Source organism: Lagenorhynchus albirostris, chromosome 6 (genome assembly GCF_949774975.1).
Source record: "Lagenorhynchus albirostris chromosome 6, mLagAlb1.1, whole genome shotgun sequence".
NCBI classification, from domain to species: domain Eukaryota; kingdom Metazoa; phylum Chordata; class Mammalia; order Artiodactyla; family Delphinidae; genus Lagenorhynchus; species Lagenorhynchus albirostris.
The window spans coordinates 107,583,774-107,606,615 of NC_083100.1; the positions used below are offsets into that span (position 1 = coordinate 107,583,774).

General features: G+C 45.5%; 1 protein-coding gene across 2 annotated transcripts in view; it reads right to left on the reverse strand.

Annotated features, from left to right (window-relative positions):
• The window catches only part of CCDC93 (coiled-coil domain containing 93), an 87,905-nt gene that overhangs the window by 53,766 nt on the left and 11,297 nt on the right, over positions 1-22,842 (reverse strand). Inside the window, exons 4-7 of one of the 2 annotated variants that reach the window (XM_060153013.1) lie at positions 20,958-21,069; positions 16,867-16,965; positions 16,009-16,065; positions 7,250-7,350 (exon numbers count right to left, since the gene is read on the reverse strand). In XM_060153013.1, coding sequence (XP_060008996.1) covers positions 7,250-7,350; positions 16,009-16,065; positions 16,867-16,965; positions 20,958-21,069 — 369 coding nt within the window. The remainder of the gene's footprint in view (positions 1-7,249; positions 7,351-16,008; positions 16,066-16,866; positions 16,966-20,957; positions 21,070-22,842) is intronic. The other variant, XM_060153014.1, reaches the window with a different exon arrangement.

Below are 22,842 nucleotides of genomic sequence, written 5' to 3' on the forward strand. Positions count from 1 at the left end.
GAAATTGCTTCACTTCTCTGAGCTTTGTACCACTGATATGGGATTGCAAACATGATCCCAAGCCCTGTTGAAACAGCTTCCATAGGATTTCTATAAATTACCACTGACGGTACGGGAGGGCCGGAAGGAGATACAAACTACAGGCTGGGTAGTTTGGGTTGGAAACTTTTCAGTTGCTCAAACATTCTGCCCTGGCTGATCCATCCCTGTGCCTGTACGTGTTCCCCCTACTTCCTGGACAGAAATCATGTCCAACTGCCCGTTTGCCTGTCTGCATCCTTCTCCAAGAAAATGGAGAAATCAAGAAGCCAAAAGTATCACCCGACCTTGCAACAGGTTGTCTTATAACTGGAGAGACCAAAAGTCATTGCCGGTTACACTGTGCCCATCCTCTAGGCACAGATCTATAAGCCCAAAGTGCAGCAGACTAAAGTTATGTGTTGGGTATCCACCCAAATCCTGTACAGGACCTTATGGCAGATTCAGTGAACTGGCTTAGTCAACATCTAGCATCTTACTATACCGTGGAGGCAGGAGAACAAACAACTCTATTTTCCATACTCTCTTGCACCTGGGGCTCTGAATACTACTTAGGTTCCATCAATGAGATGCATTTGCTGGAGTTCTGAATGTGTAGCAGGTAGAGAAGGAGACAGCAAAAGCACAAAGGATTCACTGCACTGGTGCGGATCACAGTAGCAGTAACCTGGTTCCGGGGCCAGAAGCTGTCACGGTGGTTTTCTGATTTTGGCAAAGTGGGTGGTTTCTTTGTCAGTAGCTGCAGTACCAGCTTCCCAACTCCACAGGCTGTTCACTAGCTTCCTGAAGACGGAGGCAGAAGCTGCATCCCAGGCAGCCCGGATCTAATGTGACACTTGGGAAGTGACCCTGCTCAGCCTACGTCACATCTCTTAACTCCTCCCATCCACCCCTGCAATCAATCCTTTCTGCTGAAACTAGTGGGAAGGTTTTGTGTCCTGAACCGGGGAGCGCTGACCAACAGAGGGTCTCTCTGAAGCTTCCCACTCCTAGAAGTGTCCTTGCACCCTGGGTATTCTTTTGTTTCCCAGGCCTTCAGTCTGTGGAGACCTTCAGGGCAGAAGACATACCCTCAGGCAGACGGGCCTTATCTAAGGCCCAGGAACCTTACAGATTTTCCAAATAAAGCAGTAAACAGCTAAATCTGAGTATTTCAATTCCCGGGTCCCAGCTACTTTTCCTTAAAGACAGAGGCTCTGGGAAGACTTTTCTGACCACCCAAAACTAGGTTAGGCCCACACAGATATGCACTTCTGTGTTGACACCCACAGAGTCCAATAATTACGTGTTATGTGCAATCTGTCTGTTGAGCCCTGGAGGGGAGGAAATTTGCTTCATTCACTTTTTTTTTTTTTTTTTTTTGGTGGTACACGGCCTTCTCATTGTTGTGGCCTCTCTCCCATTGCAGAGCACAGGCTCTGGACGCGCAGGCTCAGCAGCCATGGCTCAGGGGCCCAGCCGCTCCGCGGCATGTGGGATCTTCCCGGACCAGGGCACGAACCCGTGTCCCCTGCATCGGCAGGCGGACTCTCAACCGCTGCGCCACCAGGGAAGCCCCATTCACTTTTTTTTCTTTACATTTTTTAAATTGAGGTGTAATTCATATAACATAAAATTCACCATTTTAAAATGTATACTTCAGTGGTTTTTAGTGTATTCACTATTTTGTGCAACCACCACTACTGTCTAACTCTAGAATAGTTCCATCACCCAAAGAGCTCCACACCTAATATACATAAATAGCAGTTAGTCCAATTTTCCCCTATCCCCTTCCCCTGGCAAACACTAATCTACTTTCCGTCTCTGTGGATTTGCCTACTCTGAACATTTCATATAAATGGAAATGTACAACACATGGCCTTTTGTGCCTGGATTCTTTCACTTAGCGTGCTTTCAAAGTTCATCAATATTATAGCATGAATCAGTACTTAATGCCTTTTCATGACTCAGTAGTATCCCATTGTATGAAAAAAACACATTTTGTCCATTCAGCAGCTGATGGACATCTGGTTTGTTTCCACTTTTTGGTGACTGTGAATAGTGCTGCTATGACTATTCACTTTTGTATCCCCGGCGTCTAGTGACTGCACTAGACTGGCTGGCACATAGTAGGTACTTGATTAACGTTTGCTGAATGAAGAGTCCCGCTGACTCTTCTAAAGGTTTCCTTCTCCATGTGACATAGTGGCAACTCTTCCATGACAAAAAAGAGCTGTCCTCAGCTGCCTATCAATGCCTGCCTCATTTGCTCACTGGTCCCACATCTCTGGGAGACTCTTCCGTGCTGTTTGAGTTTCACCAGGAGAACATGATACCCTTTTGCCTATCATCCTCACGAAGCGCAAGGAGATGCTTCAACTTATTTCTACTACAAACACATTTACTTCTCTTTCATCCTTCCTAGAGCATCCTTTCCTGCTGTATCCTACAACCTACCTTTCCTCTTGCCCTGTCAGCTGGGCCCTTTCCTCTCGAGCACCAGCCTGATATGCAGTGCCACGTGCTTCAGTGTGCTCCTGGATTTCCCGTTGTTAGCTCTGACCCACCAACCCGGCTGACGTCTACACCGTCAACACCAACAGAGCTCCAGCCCTCTCACCACCCAGTCACTTCCTCACACTCCAGACCCAGGACTCGGTCTTTATCATCAAGGATGTACATCTTCTAGAACTTTAAATCAGTGTTCGCATACCCAAGTTATTCCGGACATACTTAAACATATTCCAATAACTAAAGCATGTAATAAAAATATTTAAATTTAACTTAACTGTTAAAATTCTGTTCCTGAGCCATACTAGTCACATTGTAAGTGCTCAACAGTCACACGTTGCTACTGGCTACCATACTGCACATCACAGTTCCAGAAAACAAACTAACTTTCTCCCCTAGGGCAAAGTAAGACAGATATCAAATCGTCTGGAATCCAGAACAAATCAGGGGCATAAAAAAGCCCTAAATACTAAGGACTGTGGACTCTGTTCTTTGTTCAGTCAACGAGCATTTACTAAATACTCTATCAGCATGTCATGGGCCTTCAGAGGGGACACAGGTTGGGAGAGACGTGTCATGTGCACTTAAAATGCACTTCCCCATAGTGACAGTTTCATAGTGTGGTTAGTTGTTTAAGTTTGGCTCTTAAAAGTTGATTGGACCCATAATATAATTGAAATACTATAAAGATACAATTGTGTTTAAGTCTGAAATTGAAACTATGAGTCTTGTTTTCCCAACAACGTAACATTTAAACAAATATACCCAACACGTTTTTAACAAGACACACAGTCCGTAAGGTCCTCAGCATAGTTGGCCAGGCTCAAAGTCTAGCCTTATTTGAGCAACTGAAAGTCAAAAAAGGGAGAAGAAACTGGGATGCGGGCCTCAAAGCCAGATGCTCTGTGGGCTTAGGCTGATGACTGACCTCTAACCCCAAAGAAGAAACACTGTTTTCCGACCTTCTTATTGTAGGAGTCAAAATATTTTCCCTCTTGTCAAGAGGCGAGATGAAGAGGAAAACAGAAGCACTGACAACAGATGAGGGATTAGGATTCCTAGGTGGGGATGAGCAATTAAGGGGTGCCACAACAGTGAGGGGGAGGCAGGGAGGGGTGGAGTGAGTCCCCGAGGCAGCAGGCGCCCAGCTTGCCGGATTAGGAAGGAAAGGGAAGAGGGTAAGGCTTCTCATAAAGGAGCTGGAGGGAGGGCTAGAGCTGGGGGTAAGGAGAACATAGGGATAAGGAGAACTGAAAGGAGGGGCTCAGGTGAGGCTCCTCATCTGAATCTAAAGGTCACATTTAAGGGCATCTGAGAACTGAAAAGTGCTGCTGCTCAGGATGATGGTGATGAAGATGATGGTGGTGATGGTGATAGTGATGAAGAGGAAGATGATGGTGATGATAATGATGATGATGGTGTTGGTGGTGATGATTATGGTGATGATGGTGGTGGTGATGATGATGGTGTTGGTGGTGATGATGATTATGGTGATGATAGTGATGGTGATGATGATGGTGTTGGTGGTGATGATGGTGGTGGCGATGATGATGGTGTTGGTGGTGATGATAATGATGGTGATGATGATGGTGTTGGTGGTGATGATGATGATGGTGGTGATGATGATGGTGTTGGTGGTGATGATGATGGTGTTGGTGGTGATGATAGTGATGGTGGTGGTGATGATGATGGTGGTGGCGATGATGATGGTGTTGGTGGTGATGATAGTGATGGTGTTGGTGGTGATGATGATGGTGTTGGTGGTGATGATAATGATGGTGATGATGGTGTTGGTGGTGATGATTACGGTGATGATAGTGATGGTGATGATGGTGTTGGTGGTGATGATGATGGTGTTGGTGGTGATGATAGTGGTGGCGATGATGATGGTGTTGGTGGTGATGATAGTGATGGTGTTGGTGATGATGATGGTGTTGGTGGTGATGATGATGGTGTTGGTGGTGATGATAGTGATGGTGGTGGTGATGATGATGGTGGTGGCGATGCTGGTGTTGGTGGTGATGATGATGGTGGTGGTGGTGATGATGGTGTTGGTGGTGATGATAGTGATGGTGTTGGTGGTGATGATGATGGTGTTGGTGGTGATGATGATGGTGGTGGCGATGATGATGGTGTTGGCGGTGATGATAATGATGGTGATGATGATGGTGTTGGTGGTGATGATGATGGTGGTGGCGGTGATGATTATGGTGATGATAGTGATGGTGATGATGATGGTGTTGGTGATGATGATGGTGTTGGTGGTGATGATGATTATGGTGATGATAGTGATGGTGATGATGGTGTTGGTGGTGGTGATGATGATGGTGTTGGCGGTGATGATGATTATGGTGATGATAGTGATGGTGATGATGATGGTGTTGGTGGTGATGATGATGGTGTTGGTGGTGATGATGATGATGGTGATGATGATGGTGGTGGTGGTGATGAGAATGATGATGGTGGTGATGACGATGATTGTGATTATGGTGATGATGATGGTGGTGGTGGTGGTGACAGCACCTAACAGTTGACATTTCCTTTTTCTACATGAGACAAACTGTTCAAAGTCCTTCATAAAGACATTGTTATGTAATCCTCATCAAATGGGAAAGATCTCAAGCAGTGGAGAGTATTGACTTAAAATCCTAAGGGAGGAGTAAGAGAGACAGAAAGGAGGCAAGCAGCCTGCCCAAGGAAGGGGAATAAAAGGACACTTCTTGGGGCTATAAGTTTTATCCCATTTGCTCTGTCAGCTGTAATAACCACTCTCTGGTTGTTCAGTCTCAGATCAAACAACCAACGCTGGGCCTGTCTTCCTAAAATCAAGAACCAAACTCTCACCAGAGGCTCAAACAACATTTGCAGATAATAATGATGACATGTTTTTGGAGTCCAGCAAACCTGAGTTCAAGTCCCACTTTGAGGCTCTTACTAGTTCTTAATAGTTAGCAGTTGACCTTGGGCAGGTTATATTTAACCTTTCTGAATGCTGTCTTCATCATTCTCAAAATGGGGAATGAGCTGAATAAACCATCAGAATTCTCCACCTTCACAAACTCACCCTCTCCTTACCAGAAAAGCTTAAAAAAAAAAAAGGCAAAATAACCCCATCTCCTAAAAAACAAACAAAAAAAGGCTTCATCAAACACCCACCCCAGGCTCAGGAGTCAGGAGTCAGGAGTCAGCATGATCCCACCAATAAGAACTAAGGCTAGTTCTGAGATACATACTGGATATTGGAAAAAATGGAGGTATGAACAATACAAACTACCAAAAACCACACTTCCCTAAGTCTTCTCTGGCTCCGGAACATGTGACACTCCCAGAGGCTGCCTCTCCAGCTCTGGCTCGCCCGGACCAGTGCAGTCTCGTGTGCCCGCCTGCAGCTGAGGGGTGGCTAGAGAGCCCCCCTCACAGTGTCCAAGGCGTGCAACTCGTCCAGTGGCACGGGACCTCACACCCGAAGGGCCCCGCATTTGGCTGTTGCCGCTGTCATGAAATCCTTAATGATTAATCATTATTCATGATTCTCAGGGGCCTAACGTGCCCTGCATTTTCATTTTACACTGATTGGGCCCTGCAAATTATGTCGCTGGTCTGGAGGTGCCTGACTCAGAAGCAGCTCAATTCGCAGCAACAGCTGGTGAGCTGTGGGGCAGCCCTCACGCTCAGGTCAGGGCCAGAACTAACAACTTCCTTTGAATGAAACGGACTAGCTTTCATTCTCAGGAAGAAAGGATCTGAGCCCGCATTACTCTCTCAAAAACAAACAAATGAACAAACAAACAAAAAGCGGCAACTGCAATTCCATTTGAGAGATGGCATAAGTAAGGCAATTAAGCCTTAATTTCCTTCTGGCTGTCTCCAGTACCCTAGAGGGAGAAGCCATCAGATGCTCACTTGGAGATGCTAGTGGCAGTGCTGTTACTTCCAGCCCCCCAGTGCGGGCTGGGTTATGAGCAGGGCAGCACACAGCAATCACTCCGAGCAGAGGGGGAGGAAGCACAGGAGACATACTCACATCAAGGAATCAGTGACCCTAAATAGAAAATTCAGGACACAAAGGAAGGTTAATACCCAGAGCCAAGCAAAAGATTCGACGAGAAGCATTTCCGTGTGTGTGTGTGTGTGTGTGTGTGTGTGTGTGTGTGTGTGTGTGTGTGTGTGTGTGTGTGTGTGTGTGTGTGTGTGTGTAACTGAAAACTGGGGCTATAAGAACTGTATTTTTAAAACTTAGAGATGTTTTTAAGAAGTGACAAAACTACTTCTAAATTCTTCATTTTCCTGGTCAGGACAATTCTTCACAGGGAACCAAAACGATTAGACTCTGACACAAAGTAAAACTGCTGTAACTGCCTTCAATTCTTAGTTTACCTGAAGATGTTAACATACGGCAGGGGCATGAAGGGCAGCCCACCTGGGCCTCTGTGAACGCCCCACGCTTCCCAGCTCCCCGAGGAGGGCAGAGCCGGGGATGGGGTCTTGCTGAGGAACTTCAAAGATCAGGCCTCTACTACCACCAGAGAAGCTACCCACAGAAACTGAGCTAATTCCACACCAGGGAGAAAAGTCCCCGGTGCTGGCAATCACAGGCTCAAACTCGTAGACTCAGTCAGGTGAAAACCAACCAAGTTCACCCCAGTGAAGCGATTTAAATTAGCTTTTCTTTTCAATGGTTTTATCAAATAGACACTTCAGACTGGGCCGCCTTCGTTACCTGCCATATTCCAAAAGCGTCGTGTGGACCCGTGATTCTTCATCCAGCAGCTCCTCTGCTCCCCGCTGGCGTCTGTACTTCCGACGGGGCTTGTAAGCATCCTGAGAAGTGGATGGGGAGGCCGGGAGTTACTAAGCGTGAGGAGGCTGGTCCAGCCTGCCAGGGGCGGGAGTCCTTTCCCATGGCAGTGGGTGTACAGCTCCCCTTCAGGAGGACAGCTGGTACTTGGCGACTGCCTTCAAGGGGTCTGCCCCTTTGAGTTTTATACTGGAGCAAGTATTTCCACCCAATCTATTGCTTGTCAACTTTGTTTAATCTTCTTGGGTTTTTTGGTCCAATTTAGTATTTCATGCAATCAAACTTATCAATCATCTTACTTCCTAACCCAGGGACTGTAAAAAAAAAAAAAAAAGCTCTTGTATGTTATTTTTATAGATTATATTTAGCCTTTTAATCTATTCAGAATTTTTTTTGGGGGGGTATAGTGAAAGGTAGGTATCTATAGATATATGTTTTTCTCTGAATGGAAAATTAAGAATCCCAACATCATCAGTTTAATAGTCTATCCTTTCCTTGATTTAAAATGACAACTATATACATATATATAAAACATGTACCAATATTACCCTCTTCAATTCCTCTTGCTTTATGAGTCTTTATCCTGTCTCCACTGTTCTTTTTCAAATTTCCTGGCTATTCTTACACATTTTCTCTTCCAAATGAATTCTAGCATCAGCTTGTCAAGTTCATTATGAAAAACTGTTGAGCTTTGACTAGAATCACACCAAATTTATACATTACTTTGGGAAGAACTGACATCTCTATAATACTGAATCTTGCCTTGAAAAGCAAGATTTATCTCTCTATTCAAATCCTTTTTATTCTTGAATAAAATTTTCCAGAAAACAATACAAATTTTCCAGTCACTACATATCCAGACCTTTCTACCACCCAGAGACATAAACTGTGCAACAATCACAGATATACATGTTAACCTAGAATGTTTAAAAAAAAATCCTCTCATGGCATAGAAATCTCCATTACCAGAAAAGGAAAGTAAATACAAACACTTCAGAGATATATATCTCTTTACAAAAGTGTTTTGAGGTTTATCCTTAAAAAACTTATAAAAACACGAAATGCACTTTAAACTTTCAATGACTTTTTAAAATTATTAGAGTATTATTTAGTTATAAATGTAGAAACACAGACCTCTTTTGTGTAGGACACATTCTGAAACTGCATATATATATATATATATATATATATATATATTTCCTAAACACAAAGTACACGGCACGTAGTAGGTGCTCAATTAATGTAGGTCTTCACCCACAGATGACCTGGTTTGTCATTCTACCCCAAATGAATGTCCTTCTTGACTGCCAAACTGGCATCAAACAATACCTTAATAATATTTGCTCAGGACTCTGGGTGCAAACAGGCAGCTGTTTGTGCAAGGTATTCCAGTTTGTCCCTGGATCTTTCCTTCTCCACTAAAGCAGTTCACCACACCTAATCCCTACCTGGACATCACCAGGACAAGCACACTATCAGGTTTCTCTAGACAGTGGTATTTTAATGCTAATTAGAATTGTTCCCCTCTTGATAATTCTTGTTAACTTTATTATTATCTCACTTTTTGTTATGGAAAGTTTCAAACATACAGAAAAACATCCTTTCTGTAACATATATAATCTCAACAATTTTGTGGAAAAGGAATGAAACAGGTGCTGGGATGGCCCTGGACGCTTGTTCTTGTAACTCACTGCCGCAAATATTCCTAGGTTGCTGCTGGTGCCTACATGAATAGGAAGCTCTAAGTAACACAAAACAGATTTATGGGGAAATGAAAAACATAATAGACCCATAGGACGTCAGTTACTGTGTATGATTTAATTTCCACGAAGCTCTACCATTACAGCAGCACTATATGATTGAGCTTAACTGCTACTTTCCTTAGTTACCATTCATAGAGTCACGACCCCAGACAGGAAACTGGAGTCTAAAGGACTGACTCCAAAACAATAGCATACTGAAACCGACAGCCACAAGGACCTTTTATTCTGCCAAACAATGACAAATGTTGGCCTTCGTGTAATTATCCTTATACTTTAAAGCATGCCACATACATCACACCTTTTACATTTTATAACTACACCATGAGGTAGAAGCAGGGCAGATGCCATTACCTCCACCTTGCTACTAAAGAAGCAGAGATTAAATAATTCGCCTCTCAGTTACGGTGGGCAACCCCTTCAGGAAATACCCAGCGGGCAGCAAGACAGCCACGAGCAGCCACTGCCCTCCAGAGCTCCAGGGGACCGGACCACACCCAACTCAGTAGGAAGCACATCTCAGTCTCCTAGGGCTCACCTGGCAGCCCAAACCCAAACCCTACTCTAACGGACACACCTCCGCCCAACAGCCCCTGAACAAACGCTGCCTTCCACCCAGAGGGGCTCCGCTGATGTTCCCATCAGCAAGTGCAGGGCCCTGACACACCCCAGAAGAAAGTCATTATAACTGAGACAAATCAGGTTGTTTTCTTCATTCTCACATGAATAAAACAACAACCACAACCACAAAAATGAAGTCCTGGGAACTGAGTGAGGGAATGATGAGAGACGGATGGCAATCATGTCTATGGGTAGAAAAGTTAGCTGGGGAGGTAGGGCTTTCTCCAGACACCCCTAAACTTTGTTCTTCCTCTATTCTCTTTTACGTGAGCTCTGCTGTGCAGGCCTGTCTTCTGTTCTTTTTTTTTTTTTCGGTACGCGGGCCTCTCACTGCTGCGGCCTCTCCCGTTGCGGAGCACAGGCTCCAGACGCGCAGGCTCAGCGGCCATGGCTCACGGGCCCAGCCGCTCCGCGGCATGTGGGATCCTCCCGGACTGGGGCACGAACCCGCGTCCCCTGCATCGGCAGGCGGACTCTCAACCACTGCGCCTCCAGGGAAGCCCCTATCTTCTGTTCTTTGAGGTCTGGCACAAGTCCCACCTCAGGTCCCCTTGAGTTTGTACCGAACAGTGTAACTTGGTGGGTAAGAATGAGGTCACTGTTTTGTATACATGAGCCAAGATGGCTTCTGTATATCGACTCCTAGCTTTACTTCTTCACAGCAGGCTGAGACCCACAGCTCAAAACACTCCAGCGCCAACATCAAACTTTTCACAGACCCAGTTGTTTAAAAGACGGCCCCACTAAGCAGAGTTTAGCGGTTTACAGCCTGCCCATGTTGCATGCTCTGCAAAACCGCACCTGACATTTGCAAACCACAGATAGGATAAGCCCCGTGGCTATGAAGACCCCAGGCTGCAGCTGCCGTTCCGATTTCTCTAACCTGCCCCGGCCGAGGCTCCCTCGTTTCCTTGCCTCCCCTTCTGAATGGTGGCCCCGGCGCCTAGGCCTCGGGATGGCCTGCGCACTGACAGCCTCCCCACCCTTCAGGCAAACCTGTCAAAGCACCGCCCAGAGACCCTGTGTGTGCTACTGCTAACCCCCCGTCACGTCTTTTCCCTTGATGAGTCCCGAAATCCCTTGAATCCCTTACAGCTGCAATGCTCCTGCTCTCACCTCATACCCTAGCATGCGGTCTAGCACACAGTGAGTGCTCAATTACTATTATGGAATGAATATATATGGAGTCAGACAGACAGGGTTGTAACCCGTGCCCCATCACTACCTCTCTGATTTGGGGCAAATTACTTTAACCTCTGAGGTTTTCCATCTGTAAAATAGGTATATGAAGAGAGTCGTAAGGATTAGCCAATCTACTTAACGTTATCTGATACACATTAAGGGCTAAGATATACATACATGCGTGTATTTGCTATTATTGATAAAATGTACTCATATATATTTTTTTACTTATGTTGCCATGTTTACATTTCATGTCCTGGAAAGAAAGGCCCTCCTCACAGCGTTTCCTATGGAAGAACACAGTGGAGTCGTAGTTTTAAATGACCTGGTCTCTTAGGGGACCAATAAGAAGTCTTTTTTTTTTTTCCCTCTGTCCCCTCTGTTCTCATACAAAATTCTAAACATTACCAAGAAATGCTCAACAAATAGTAAGCAAATGTATCTTTGGGGGCTTTGGGTAAAATTTCACGGCTACTCTTTACTCAAGGCTGAGAGGGAGTAAAAGACCTCACTGCACAGGTCAGATACTTCATGAATATGGAAGGCTGACAGTTCAGAAAGGAGGAAGTAGACTGTACCACAGCACATTAGGTGAGACAAATGAGCGATTACGATTATGATGCGAAAGTGGAAGGGTAAGGGGAGGCCTGTCCTGGGCAATAGTTTCATTTTCTTATGTCCTTTGAAAATACCACCTCCCATCAAGCAGGCCTTCTACAAAGCGGCCGCCTATTCCGTAAAAAGGAGACATGGAGACGTCAAGAAGAGAACACATTTCAAAGGAGAAGCGGAAGTACCGGGAATAATCCCCAGGATGAAGAAAAATGAGGCCAAGACAAAAAGTGAGAACACTGGAAGGTGATGAGCTCAGAAGTTAAAAGTTCACACAACAGCCTTTCTGCCAGGCAATCTTGGCAAGAGGTACTAACAGGTTGAGGCATAACCTCTGAACCAACTCCACTTCATGGAATGTAACCCAAGTAAATAATTAAAGATAAAAGAAAAAATTTAGCTATGGGGATGTCCTACATAATAGCCAAAACAAAACCAAAAAAAACCCCAAAAAACAAACTAAGCTAGTTAAGTTAGTACCACACAATGCGTAATGTACAGCCACTGAAAATGCTATGGAGGAATATTTATTGGCATGGAAATATATGCTTGATTATACTGTTGAGCAAAATAACCACACAACAAAACAGAATATATAGTATCATGTCATTTTTTGTGATCTCTAATTTTCTATATTGATATCTATAACTATGTATTTCCTACTTGGAATAACAGCGGTTATCCCTGGCTGGTGGTATCGTGGGTGATTTAGTCTTTGTACTTTCTCTCCATTGCCTAATTTTTCATTATTACCACAGCAGTAGTATGAAAGAAAAATAACCTTTTGTAAAACAAAAAATCATGCATCAAAAAAATAGAGGAGCTACATAACCAAGGATGAATGCAAAAAACTGGAACAGTCCTACAAAGATGGCTAAAGACAAGACAAGCTTATATTCTTATAAGCTAACACTTTCTGAAAAATATTAAAATGTTTAATATTTATTTTTAAAGAGACACATAAGCAAGAGTAAGTAAAGTCTGCTTGTTGAGGCACAGTGATAACTTGTTAATAGATGGAAGAAAAAGACAACAGGACAGTCTCCACTTGGCACCCATTCTCCAGCTGGACAAATGGTCTTCAAACGGGCAAAGGCAGAGTAGATGCCCTCACAAGGGCAGAGTACCCAACCGCTCTGCATGCATTTGAGTCTCTGGGACCCTGATAAATAACACCCCAGGGTCCTGAAATCAGTCAGAAACATTAGGGCCAAATCAGTGTCAGGGATATGCAGGAAATCAGAGACCAGGTGAAGAGTGAGAAAACTAGAGATGCACCAACACCTGCTGTGTCTGAGGAGCCAGATGTCAAATGAAAACCTGGCTGCCTCTTCTCAGCTCTGCAACTGTGTACGGAATTTATTAACCTTTCTGAGTTTCAACTTCCTGATTTATAAAATGGAAATGTAACGCTAAGTCCTTGAGTGTTGATGAGTACATGAGATAATGCTTGTAAAACGCCTCATTAGATGTCAAGCACATAGAAGGCACTCAGTCAGTACCCGGCAGCTACATGCATATTTTATAAAAGGCTGGCTCTAGAAACCTGGCACTGTATGTAAGAGCGAATTTTAATCCTTAATTTACCATTCAGAGTTTAAATTTGGGATTCTACATTTGTCAGTAAGGGGTAGGTAAGAAACAGTGATGAGACATGTGAAGGGCAGAACTGGAGAGAGGCTGGAAGGAGAAGAAAACATTCTTGAGAAACTAAGACTTGCCAAGAGCCACACCCTGGTCACCCAGGAAAGACTTTATTCCCTTTACGAGGGGAGGGACTCCCCTTGGAGAGAGTGACAGCAAACAAACCCCAGCAAGTTGTTTCATGTCTTACACTGACTCACAAGAAGAAGACAGGGACATGGAGCCCTGGAGTCCCTGACAAGGGACCCTCACTCCAAGGCCGCAAGCAAGCGTGTGCAGCAGTGGTGGGTGGGAAGGACGGAAGTTAATGGCAACAGAGCTCAGCTCAGAAACCTAAGAAGACAGCATCTAGAAATGGGGGAGTATTTTCAGTAGACAGAGAAAGCAGAAAACAAACAAACGAAACCCAAAGGCCAGCTCTGGCCATCCATAAAAATTTTTTTATCATTCCTGTTGCAAATGTGTTGACAGTCAACGGAGGAGTAAGTTCGCACATAAAAAAAGGAAATAAACTAAGCAATTTGAACTATTATCAGAGACCTACAATTTTTTTTCCATTTTCCTTTAACTTTTTATTATTTTCTAATGAGCTGCAAACAGCATTTTATCTAGCATTTTATTGCCTCCTGGCTCCATCATCACCAATGTGACCTAGGGCAACCTACATAACCGAGCTGTGCCTTAGTTTCCTCACCTGTCAAAAAAAAAAAAATACTATTACTTCATAGGGTTGTGGTGAGCACTAGATAAGTTATATATAAATGCTTAGAACAATGTTTGGGCCCTATATATTTGTCACTGTCATTATCTCCCTAAATTCCATTAAGAAGTTAAGTCATATTGCCAAGCAGAAGACGATTATCTTTAAAAACTCCATTACAAATGAGAAGAAATAATGTGTCCTCTAGAGGCCTGAAATGTTTAATAGGTAAAGAGACATCACGCCCAGTTTGATCAACAGCTACACTGGCCTTTTATTCTTGGTGATACAGCCAAAAAGTGCAATGTTTCTCACTCTCTACCCAGGGCTCCAAGTGAGATTTGCACATGAAGATATTCAATTAAACATTAAATATTTTTTACACTATTGATTCTATGTATAAAATAGATAACTAATGAGAACCTATTGTATAGCACAGGGAACTCTACTCAGTGCTCTGCAGTGACCTAAATGGGAAGGAAATCCAAAAAAGAGGGGATATATGTATACGTATAGCTGATTCACTCTGCTGTACAGCAGAAACTAACACAACGTTGTAAAGCAACTATACTCCAATAAAATAAAATAAAATAAAACAACATGCTGAAAATATCAAAAAAAAAAATTGGATTTTATAAGATTTGATACAGTAATATATGCCTGTAGTTGTAATTTTGGAAAAATAAACTTCCTACAGCTTCTTAATTAAAAACAATTAAATAGTTTTTACGTTATTGTTTTTGCATAGGTAATACACAGACTTAGTATAAAATCCAAATAGTACAGAGTTTATAGGGAAAAGAGAATTTCCCTTCCTCTCCTGCCACTGGCTCCCCAGCTCCCTGTATCAGAGGGAGAAATGAAAGCATTTCTTTTCACTTCTTTTAAATGAAGCATCATTTAAAACAAGGGAAAGCAACAGCACATCCAACCAATTGGTTATTATTTGTCATGAAAATGCGATTAGGAGGAACCTTTAACAGCATACAGGACTCTATATTGGTAAGTGGAAAAAAAAACTACAAAATTACATTCAAAGTATAATTCTAATTCACTATAAAAATACACATTAAAAACACAGAAGAAATATGTCCAAGCATCAAAAGTGGCTGCTTCTGTGTTGTTAGATTAAGGTTGATTTTCTTCCTCTCACCTATCAATCTTTTTAAAGAAAACTTTAAAGATGTTCTAAACTGAACATCTACCTCACAACCAGGAAAAAAAATTACTTCCTGTTCTATCATGTCCTCTTGGTATTATTATTTAATACTGCCACCAAATCTGAAAACGGCACCTGGCTTCAGAGTATAACTATGTTAAAGGTTTTCCATTTCTCCCATTTCCAAAATGGCACTGTGGAAAAGATACAAATTACAGCCATAAACTAACAAAGGCTTTTTTGTTTTAAATGAGCATTTCACGTCTTTCATCATCAAACTACTGTTATTCTTTTCACAGTAATCACCTGGGGAGACCACACATTTATTCTTAAAAGTAAAAAAAAAAAAAAAATTGCAGACTAACTCTAGACATTATTTTCTAAAGAAAGTGAATTTACACCCAGGCATTGCGGCTCCATTCCCATCAGCTCAAATAGGAAGGCTGGGGGGTGAAGGCTGACAAGGTCCTGCTGGGCTCTGGCCCAGAGTGTTTTGAAAAGGCCCAAAGCTCTCCTCTGGCCCTTGTACTGGGGAAGTGGGCACATGAGTGCAGACCCTGTGGTTAAGATACACTGTGCTTGGGGACAAAGGCCATCCCAGAGTTTCCCACACAAAGCTCAGACGCTACTCTGCCTCTCCGAAGGCGTCATGGTGGTGGTCACCTCAATGCATCAGCTCTAGGTCGTCAGCTGCTCTGTGGAGCTACGTGAAGCTTACAGCTGCCACTGGCACAAATGAGGAAGGGCTTCGGGTCTGGAAAACTGGAAGTAAGGGAAACAGGGCAGTGGTTGTGGCACGTTCTACCCTGAACGCTGGCATCGGGTACCGGGCACGCACGGCAGGCAGGGCCTCCCTCACATGTGCACCTGAGATCAGCTCCTGGGCAACCCGGCAGATAGAAACCTCGGGGGGCAGGGGCTTTTGTGATTTACCTCAAAGGGCTACTTGGAGGCTACGACCCTACGTTCTTCCCTTACAGAAGAACTCGGGCAGGGAACTCACCGAGAGGTCAACAACTGTCTTGATGGCCTTTTCTTTTCTCTTGACGAAGTCATCATCCTGCAAGACAAGAAGACACGGGGATGAAACAAATCTTCCTGCATAAAGACTGAAACTCAACTGGACTGCTCAGCAGTCCGTCTTATGAACTGACTTCTCATCACAACTTTGCCTGAAGAAGTCTCAATTTTCAAACAAATTGGAATATATCCTGCATGGGAAAAAGCTAGGGCCTCTGCCGATGGCTGCAAAACAGATCCCTAGAGCCGGTGAGAAAAAGGGGGGACCACAGAGTGTAGTGGTGAAGACAAGCGTTTTCACTTCAAATCCGTATGAGCTCTGAAACCTCAGCAAGTTACCTAACCTCTAAGCCTTAGCTTTTCCACCGGCAAAACGGGGATGATACCGCCTATCTCAGGGAACAGTCATGAGGATCAAAAAATAGAAGGCATGTGATGTGCCGGGACTGGAATGCAGTATCTGACAGTGATCAGCTAGTATTGTTGTTGTGATTACTATTCAGCTGTTACTATAGGTGTGTCCCAAGCAGGTGGGCTCTCAAAAACCTTTATATGACTATACAAAAATACACTCTTGTAATGCTCTTATAATTTAACAAAAGGTCCAGATCCAGTACGAAAATTGAGAGACAAGGACAAAACTGTAGGGCTTGACACTCATGCCCATTTAAACAGGCAATTCTAATGAACCAGGAGGCCCAGTTTCAGGGGTGATCAGGTGGGGGCAGGGAGGCCACGCAGGAGGGTGGGAGTGCAGGGGAGCCTGAGCGTACTCTGCGCCTTCCCAGGGGTCCCTCACTGTGCACTCAGGTTCACAACTGGGCTAGAAAAGAACACTGACCTCAGGGAGACTGTAGGTTTTCTGGAACTGGGAAATGGAGTAGGAACGGATGTAGTCGCCCATCTCTTCTTTTGTTTCTATAGCTCGCTTCACCAGCCACTGGGGAAGAAAGTGAGGAACCGTGAGCTGACGGGGATGAAACACACGGTGGTAAAGGCCAGCTCAGAGACGGCACAGGTCCTGCGCCCAAATCACAGAACGTGAACTGCCCAGGCGGCGAATAACCACCAACACGTACTGCCCGCGGGAAAAGCAGCCGCTGGGTGTCTGGATGCTGAGATCCAGGGGGACCTGAGCTGACAGCCGCGCAGGAGCCTTCGGGCCTCGCTTCAGGTGCCCGGGCCTCAGTTTCCCTCTCTGCTAAAGAGGAGGTGAGAGTATCAGTTCCCTTCACGTCACAGAGCAACTGTGGGAGCAAATGAAACACAAGTACTAGACAGCTCTGTAAACACCTGGAGCCCGACACCAACAGAGCTGTCCCCCAAACCTCCCCGTGCCCAGTGGCAGATCTTACTGGAGCTCTCTCCTTCCCGTGCTGCTTGCACCACAGACCAGAGGGAGGGAAGGGAACCAGTGAGAATGCCTAGTGTAACCCTCGTTTGATAGGTGGGAAAAAATCCCCCCAATATTCAGACTTGAGACCAGGGGTACTGAGTACAAGCCCTAGGCTTCAGGTTAGCTCGGCACTCACAGCAGAGCTCTCGAATCCACCCAACGCTATGAGGTAATTGGCACTGGCCGCGTTTTACAGAATCGGAAGCTCGGAGAGATGACATGATCCGCCCACCGATCCACAGCCAGCAGCCACACAGCTGCCGGCCACATCGGGACACTGTGCGTCTGGGCTTCACGCCACGTGTCCTAGGTCGACCGGGTCGATACGCACAAGGAGCCGCTCCTCACGCCCGCTGACTTACAACTCGAGGGAACTGAAACACACACGTGCACACACCCACGCCCCACAGCCTGCGGGAGGCCCAGGTGCTCTGCGGGTGAGAATGCAAAGTGCAAAAAGAACCTTTGCTTCTCCTCCTGACTCTTCATTCATTCCCGTTATTACTAAAGAACTTTAGGGAGGGATGCCATTCTCTCTCCAGAGAGAGCTACTACATCTCAGAAGCAGTTTCTGGACAGGAGCTGTGCTTCCCCGGGGCAGGGCCACACGTGGCAAGGTTCAGACACATGCACATGGCACAGGGCTCCTGCGGGGACGGCAGGAACGCGCGCTCAGGGAGGGCGGCCAGCTCAAGTAAAGGACACACTTAGGAGGCAGCTGCCCGGGACAGCAGTGGCTGCAAATAATTCTATGAGGAGTATTCTTTTGTTGCTAGTATCTTCCATTTGTTCCCATCACTCCACTCCACCCCACCTCCAAACAATGACCTCAGGCACTGACTAAAATCCAGAAGGGCAGGGGCAGAAAGTCGGAGGGCATTCGGGGCTACTCCAGCCCCTCACCTGTACCCCAGCACCGGCCCTGGACATCTAAGGAGGCTGAGTCACTGTTCGACTCAATTTCTCTCTGCTTTGCTTTGCATCGGGAGATCCAGTTTCTGGCCTTTCATTGTTGTTGCCTTTTCAGATCTGCCTCTGTTAATTAGATCGACACTGAGTTGTAACTTGGCTGGATCCTGGAGAACATGCCCAGATGAGGAAGGCAAAGCCCATTGATTCAAAGGATTCCTTAGAGACTCGACCGCTGTGTTTTGGAGTTCCCAGCATGAAGGGCTGCTGAGGGAACCTCTAGGACAGCTGAGCTCTGCCATAAGCCCCTAGCATTTGAGAAAAATACCTACCCTCACAGGATTCATGTGCCCCACGTGGGAGAAAAAGACGTGACCTGGAACTACCAGTAGCCGGAAGTTAGCTCTTCTTTCTTCCTGGTTGCATTCAGAGAGTGTCACCACAGCTGTGCTAAACAGCGCGAACAAGGGTGGTGGGCCTCTAGTCCCACACAAGACAACCAGTGGTTCCCAGTGGCTGGTCCACGATTGCTCTTTCACTGGTGTCTGGCAAAACAGAAAACTACAGGCATGTGGCGAGTTTTTCATAAGGCTACATGTATTCCATTTGAAGGATCCTTTATTCTGAGAGTGAGAGTTAAATGGCCTTTCTTTTAGGATGGTAAAGAAAGCAAAGTAATTGTTGCCTTTAAAAACGTCCCTTCTTGCCAAAATACAGGTTGCAACCGCAGGTCAACCTCTATGTGCACTTCAAAATTTTACAGATCCACGAAATTAAGATATGGGGTAACCATTGAGAGAGGCTCTCACATCCAGACAGGAAGCCCTCCGACATTCCGCTCACAACACAAACATTAGATACTCAAAATGCCCAAACCAGCTGTAGACAATCACTTCCCTTTCATCCCCTTCTCGTATATGGACTAGAGGTTGGGTCCTCAAAGTTCTAGCAGAGTTTTGAGTAAGGTCTAGTCACTAGAGATCCAGGCTTCAGGGGAAGGGGCGACAACTTCACAGTATGATGGGGTTGGAGGCTTCTGTAAGCATCTACACAGACTCCCTACTTCTTACTTTCACAAAATGACTGGGTACCATCCATCCCCTAACAGACAAACAAGTCAAATCCTGAGTTCAAGTCCTAGCCTCAAATTTACAAATTTCAGTTATAAATGTCAACGTATTTGATTTGCAGTCTAGTGCAGGGGGAGATTCCCAATAGCAGTAACAACAACAGAGACAACTATATAACACTTACAGAGCACTCACTGAAAGGCGCCAGCCCTTCAATCAAGTGCTTTACACATAACTTACTCAGCTTCCATCCCACCAGGTAGGTACTATTATTATTTCTACTTCTCAGGTAAGAAGTTAAGTCATCTGCCCAAGATCACACAGCTGGAAAGTGGCAGAGCCAAGATGTGAAGCCGGGAAGTCTCCAGAGTCCAGGCTCTTCACTGCTACGCTACATAATCTGAACAGAATCACAAAACCCCTCCTGCAGGCGCTGTGCGGCTTTCCTCGGGGTGGCTGCATGGTGGTGGAGGGGAAAGTACAGGCTTAAGGACAAGGAGTTGAGAGGAATCTGCCTCTCCGCTCACTAGTTCTCTGCCCTTAAGCAAACTGATTATCCTTTCTGAGTCTCCCTTTCCTCAGATGTAAGACAGGCATTACAACAGATGCTTCAAAGAACTCTATTAGGATCCGAGGCAAAGTACTGTCCACACAGCAGGCAACCAAGTTAAGTCCCTTTGCTCCTCTTCTTTCTGTGGTGCCTGGAGGAGGGGCTGAGACACGAGAACCGCACAGAATACAGGGACTTGTACAGCACGGCCACTTAATCACGGGGCCTCGGGGAAAAGCCGGGGTAGAGATAAGTCTCCTGTTAGAAATTTAGTCCTTTGTTAGGACTGAATGCCTACAAAGTGCCAGACATTCCAAGAGGTGCCGGAGACACGAGAGCAAGCAGGACAGCCATGGTACCTGCCCTCAGGAAGCTTACAGTCTGATGGGAGAGAGGTACGAATAACCGAACATTGAATGGACACGGTCACAAAGTGCAGTGAGGAAGCTTCCTGTGAGGGTAGGGAATATGCCGTATAAGAGGATATAGCAAAGGAACCTGCTCTAGATCTGGCAGTCAGGGGAAGCTTTCTTGAGAAGGCTTGATGGAACTGAGATCTGGAAGCTAAAGGTAAGGAGAGAAGGGAAGACCTTCCCACCCTGAAAGGCCCCGTGACAGGAGGAAGCACAGTGTGTATGAGGAAATTTGAAAGAAAGTCAGAGGGGCTAGAATAGAAAGAATAAAGAAAAGCAAAGAATAAATTGAGGCTGGAGAGGTCAAAGGGGACCAGCGCATGGGGTGCGATAGGGGGGCTATGGGCTTCCATCTTTACCAGAAGGGCAATGAAAAGCTACTAATGGAAACATTCAAAGACCAGAACAGGTGACGGTGTGAAACTAGGGTAGACTGAGTACTGGCAACGTTCTGAGCAGTGTCATCGTGTTTTGCTGCCACCAAATCCATACCACACCCATCAGATCCAGGATCTAGGCCAGACGGCCCAAGAGCCAGACCCGTTACAGGAATTCCAGTGTTTGCAGGGCAAGAAACCCCACAGATGCTCTTACCTGGACAACAGGAAATATGTGAATAAAATCCATCCCCTGGATCTGGTGGGGCTCCAGCTGGTGTGGACATTTCATTCTTGGCAGGACGGAGACAATTTTTTCTGACAGAGCTCTGCTCAGAGGAAAACAACAAGCCAAGAGTGAGGACACACCAAGTGGCTCTGAAGACATCTCTCAAGTCTGGCTGCGACCCAGAGGGATCTGAGGTTTCGCAATACCAGACCATGACCACGTTTCTCCTGGCTGATGGCAAATTGAGAAAAACAAGCACAGCTTAGGCTTGTGTGTGTGTAAGGACACAAAACTACCTGCATCCTTAATTCTAAGGTCGTGCTCGTCCTACTTTTTTTTTTTTTTTTTGCGGTACGTGGGCCTCTCACTGTTGTGGCCTCTCCCGTCGCGGAGCACAGGCTCCGGATGCGCAGGCTCAGAGGCCATGGCTCACGGGCCCAGCCGCTCCGCGGCATGTGGGACCTTCCCGGACCGGGGCACGAACCCGTGTCCCCTGCATCGGCAGGCGGACTCTCAACCACTGTGCCACCAGCGAAGACCTCGTCCTACTTTTTATATTAAAATATTTTGTTTCTTGAAGTTATGGCGATGTTTTTAACATCCTTACATGGTAAAATAAAAAGTTATTAGTGTTGCATATTCTTTTACATTTCACTTAACTGCCCTACTTTTTCCAAGTCTGGAAACCATTAGGTTAAACATTAAAAAAATTGTTCTAAATATCATTTAAGCAACAAATAATTACCAGACTCTGTGCCAGGTGCCAAGAATATTAAGACAAAACATGAGGCCTCATGCTCAAACAAACAAACAAAAAAATGAAGTTCTCTATTCCAATACAAAATATTTTTGAAATAAAAAATAGCCTTTGGGGGCTTCCCTGGTGGCGCAGTGGTGGAGAGTCTGCCTGCCGATGCAGGGGACACGGGTTCGTGCCCCGGTCCGGGACGATCCCACATGCCGCGGAGCGGCTGGGCCCATGAGCCATGGCCGCTGAGCCTGCGCGTCCGGAGCCTGTGCTCCGCGACGGAAGAGGCCACAGCAGTGTGAGACCCGCGTACTGCAAAAAAAAAAAAAAGTAGCCTTTAATTTTTTTTGATACTCTAAAATTAATCTTAGGTTTGGAGGACCCATACGCCCTCACTCTTCCTTCCAGAGAGAAGGTGCTTTTCACTTCTCACGAGGGACACTTGATCTGTCTCCTACACCTTGCTCAGCCTTCTCTTGAAGTGGCTGGAGGAAGAGAGCAGGAGTCAGGCTCCTTGAGGCCCAGACCATCGCCTGCCTCAGTCAGGAGCTGAGCACCCGCCCCGCTGGACGCACAGCTCAGCCCTGGCCTGGGTGGGGCAGTTTAATGGCAGGAGTGATAGAGGGACTTGTGTGCAAGTCCACTTCACCACAGATTTAAATCTTCTCTAACCAGCTGCTATTTGATCTCCAACTGTCTGGTTCCTATTTCTTATACCTTAATCGGATCACATTCAAAAGGAGAGAACAGAGGTTATTTAACGGGTCCGCTAACCCCCAAAGCCATGGTACAAAGCCTAGGAAGCCTGAAAAACAAGCCACAAGCGGTGGCCTTGAGAGGCCATGTGGAGAAATGGGAGCTCTGGCTCAGCCTATGGATAGTTTAGGTTACACCCCATCTAAGACACTAAAAAAAAAAAAAAAAAAATCGTAGCTAGTTACAGCAGCTACTGTGGCCTCATCTCCAAGTGTCAGACTTTTCTCTAATAGATGAAGGCCCTGCTGAACAAGGTCACCAGGTTCTTATTAGATGCTTCAAATGCAGTCAGTTTGGGGTCTATCTATCAAAAGTATTTCTTGTTCAAAGAAATCTTGTATACTTTTGTCTTTCTGCAGTTCCATAATC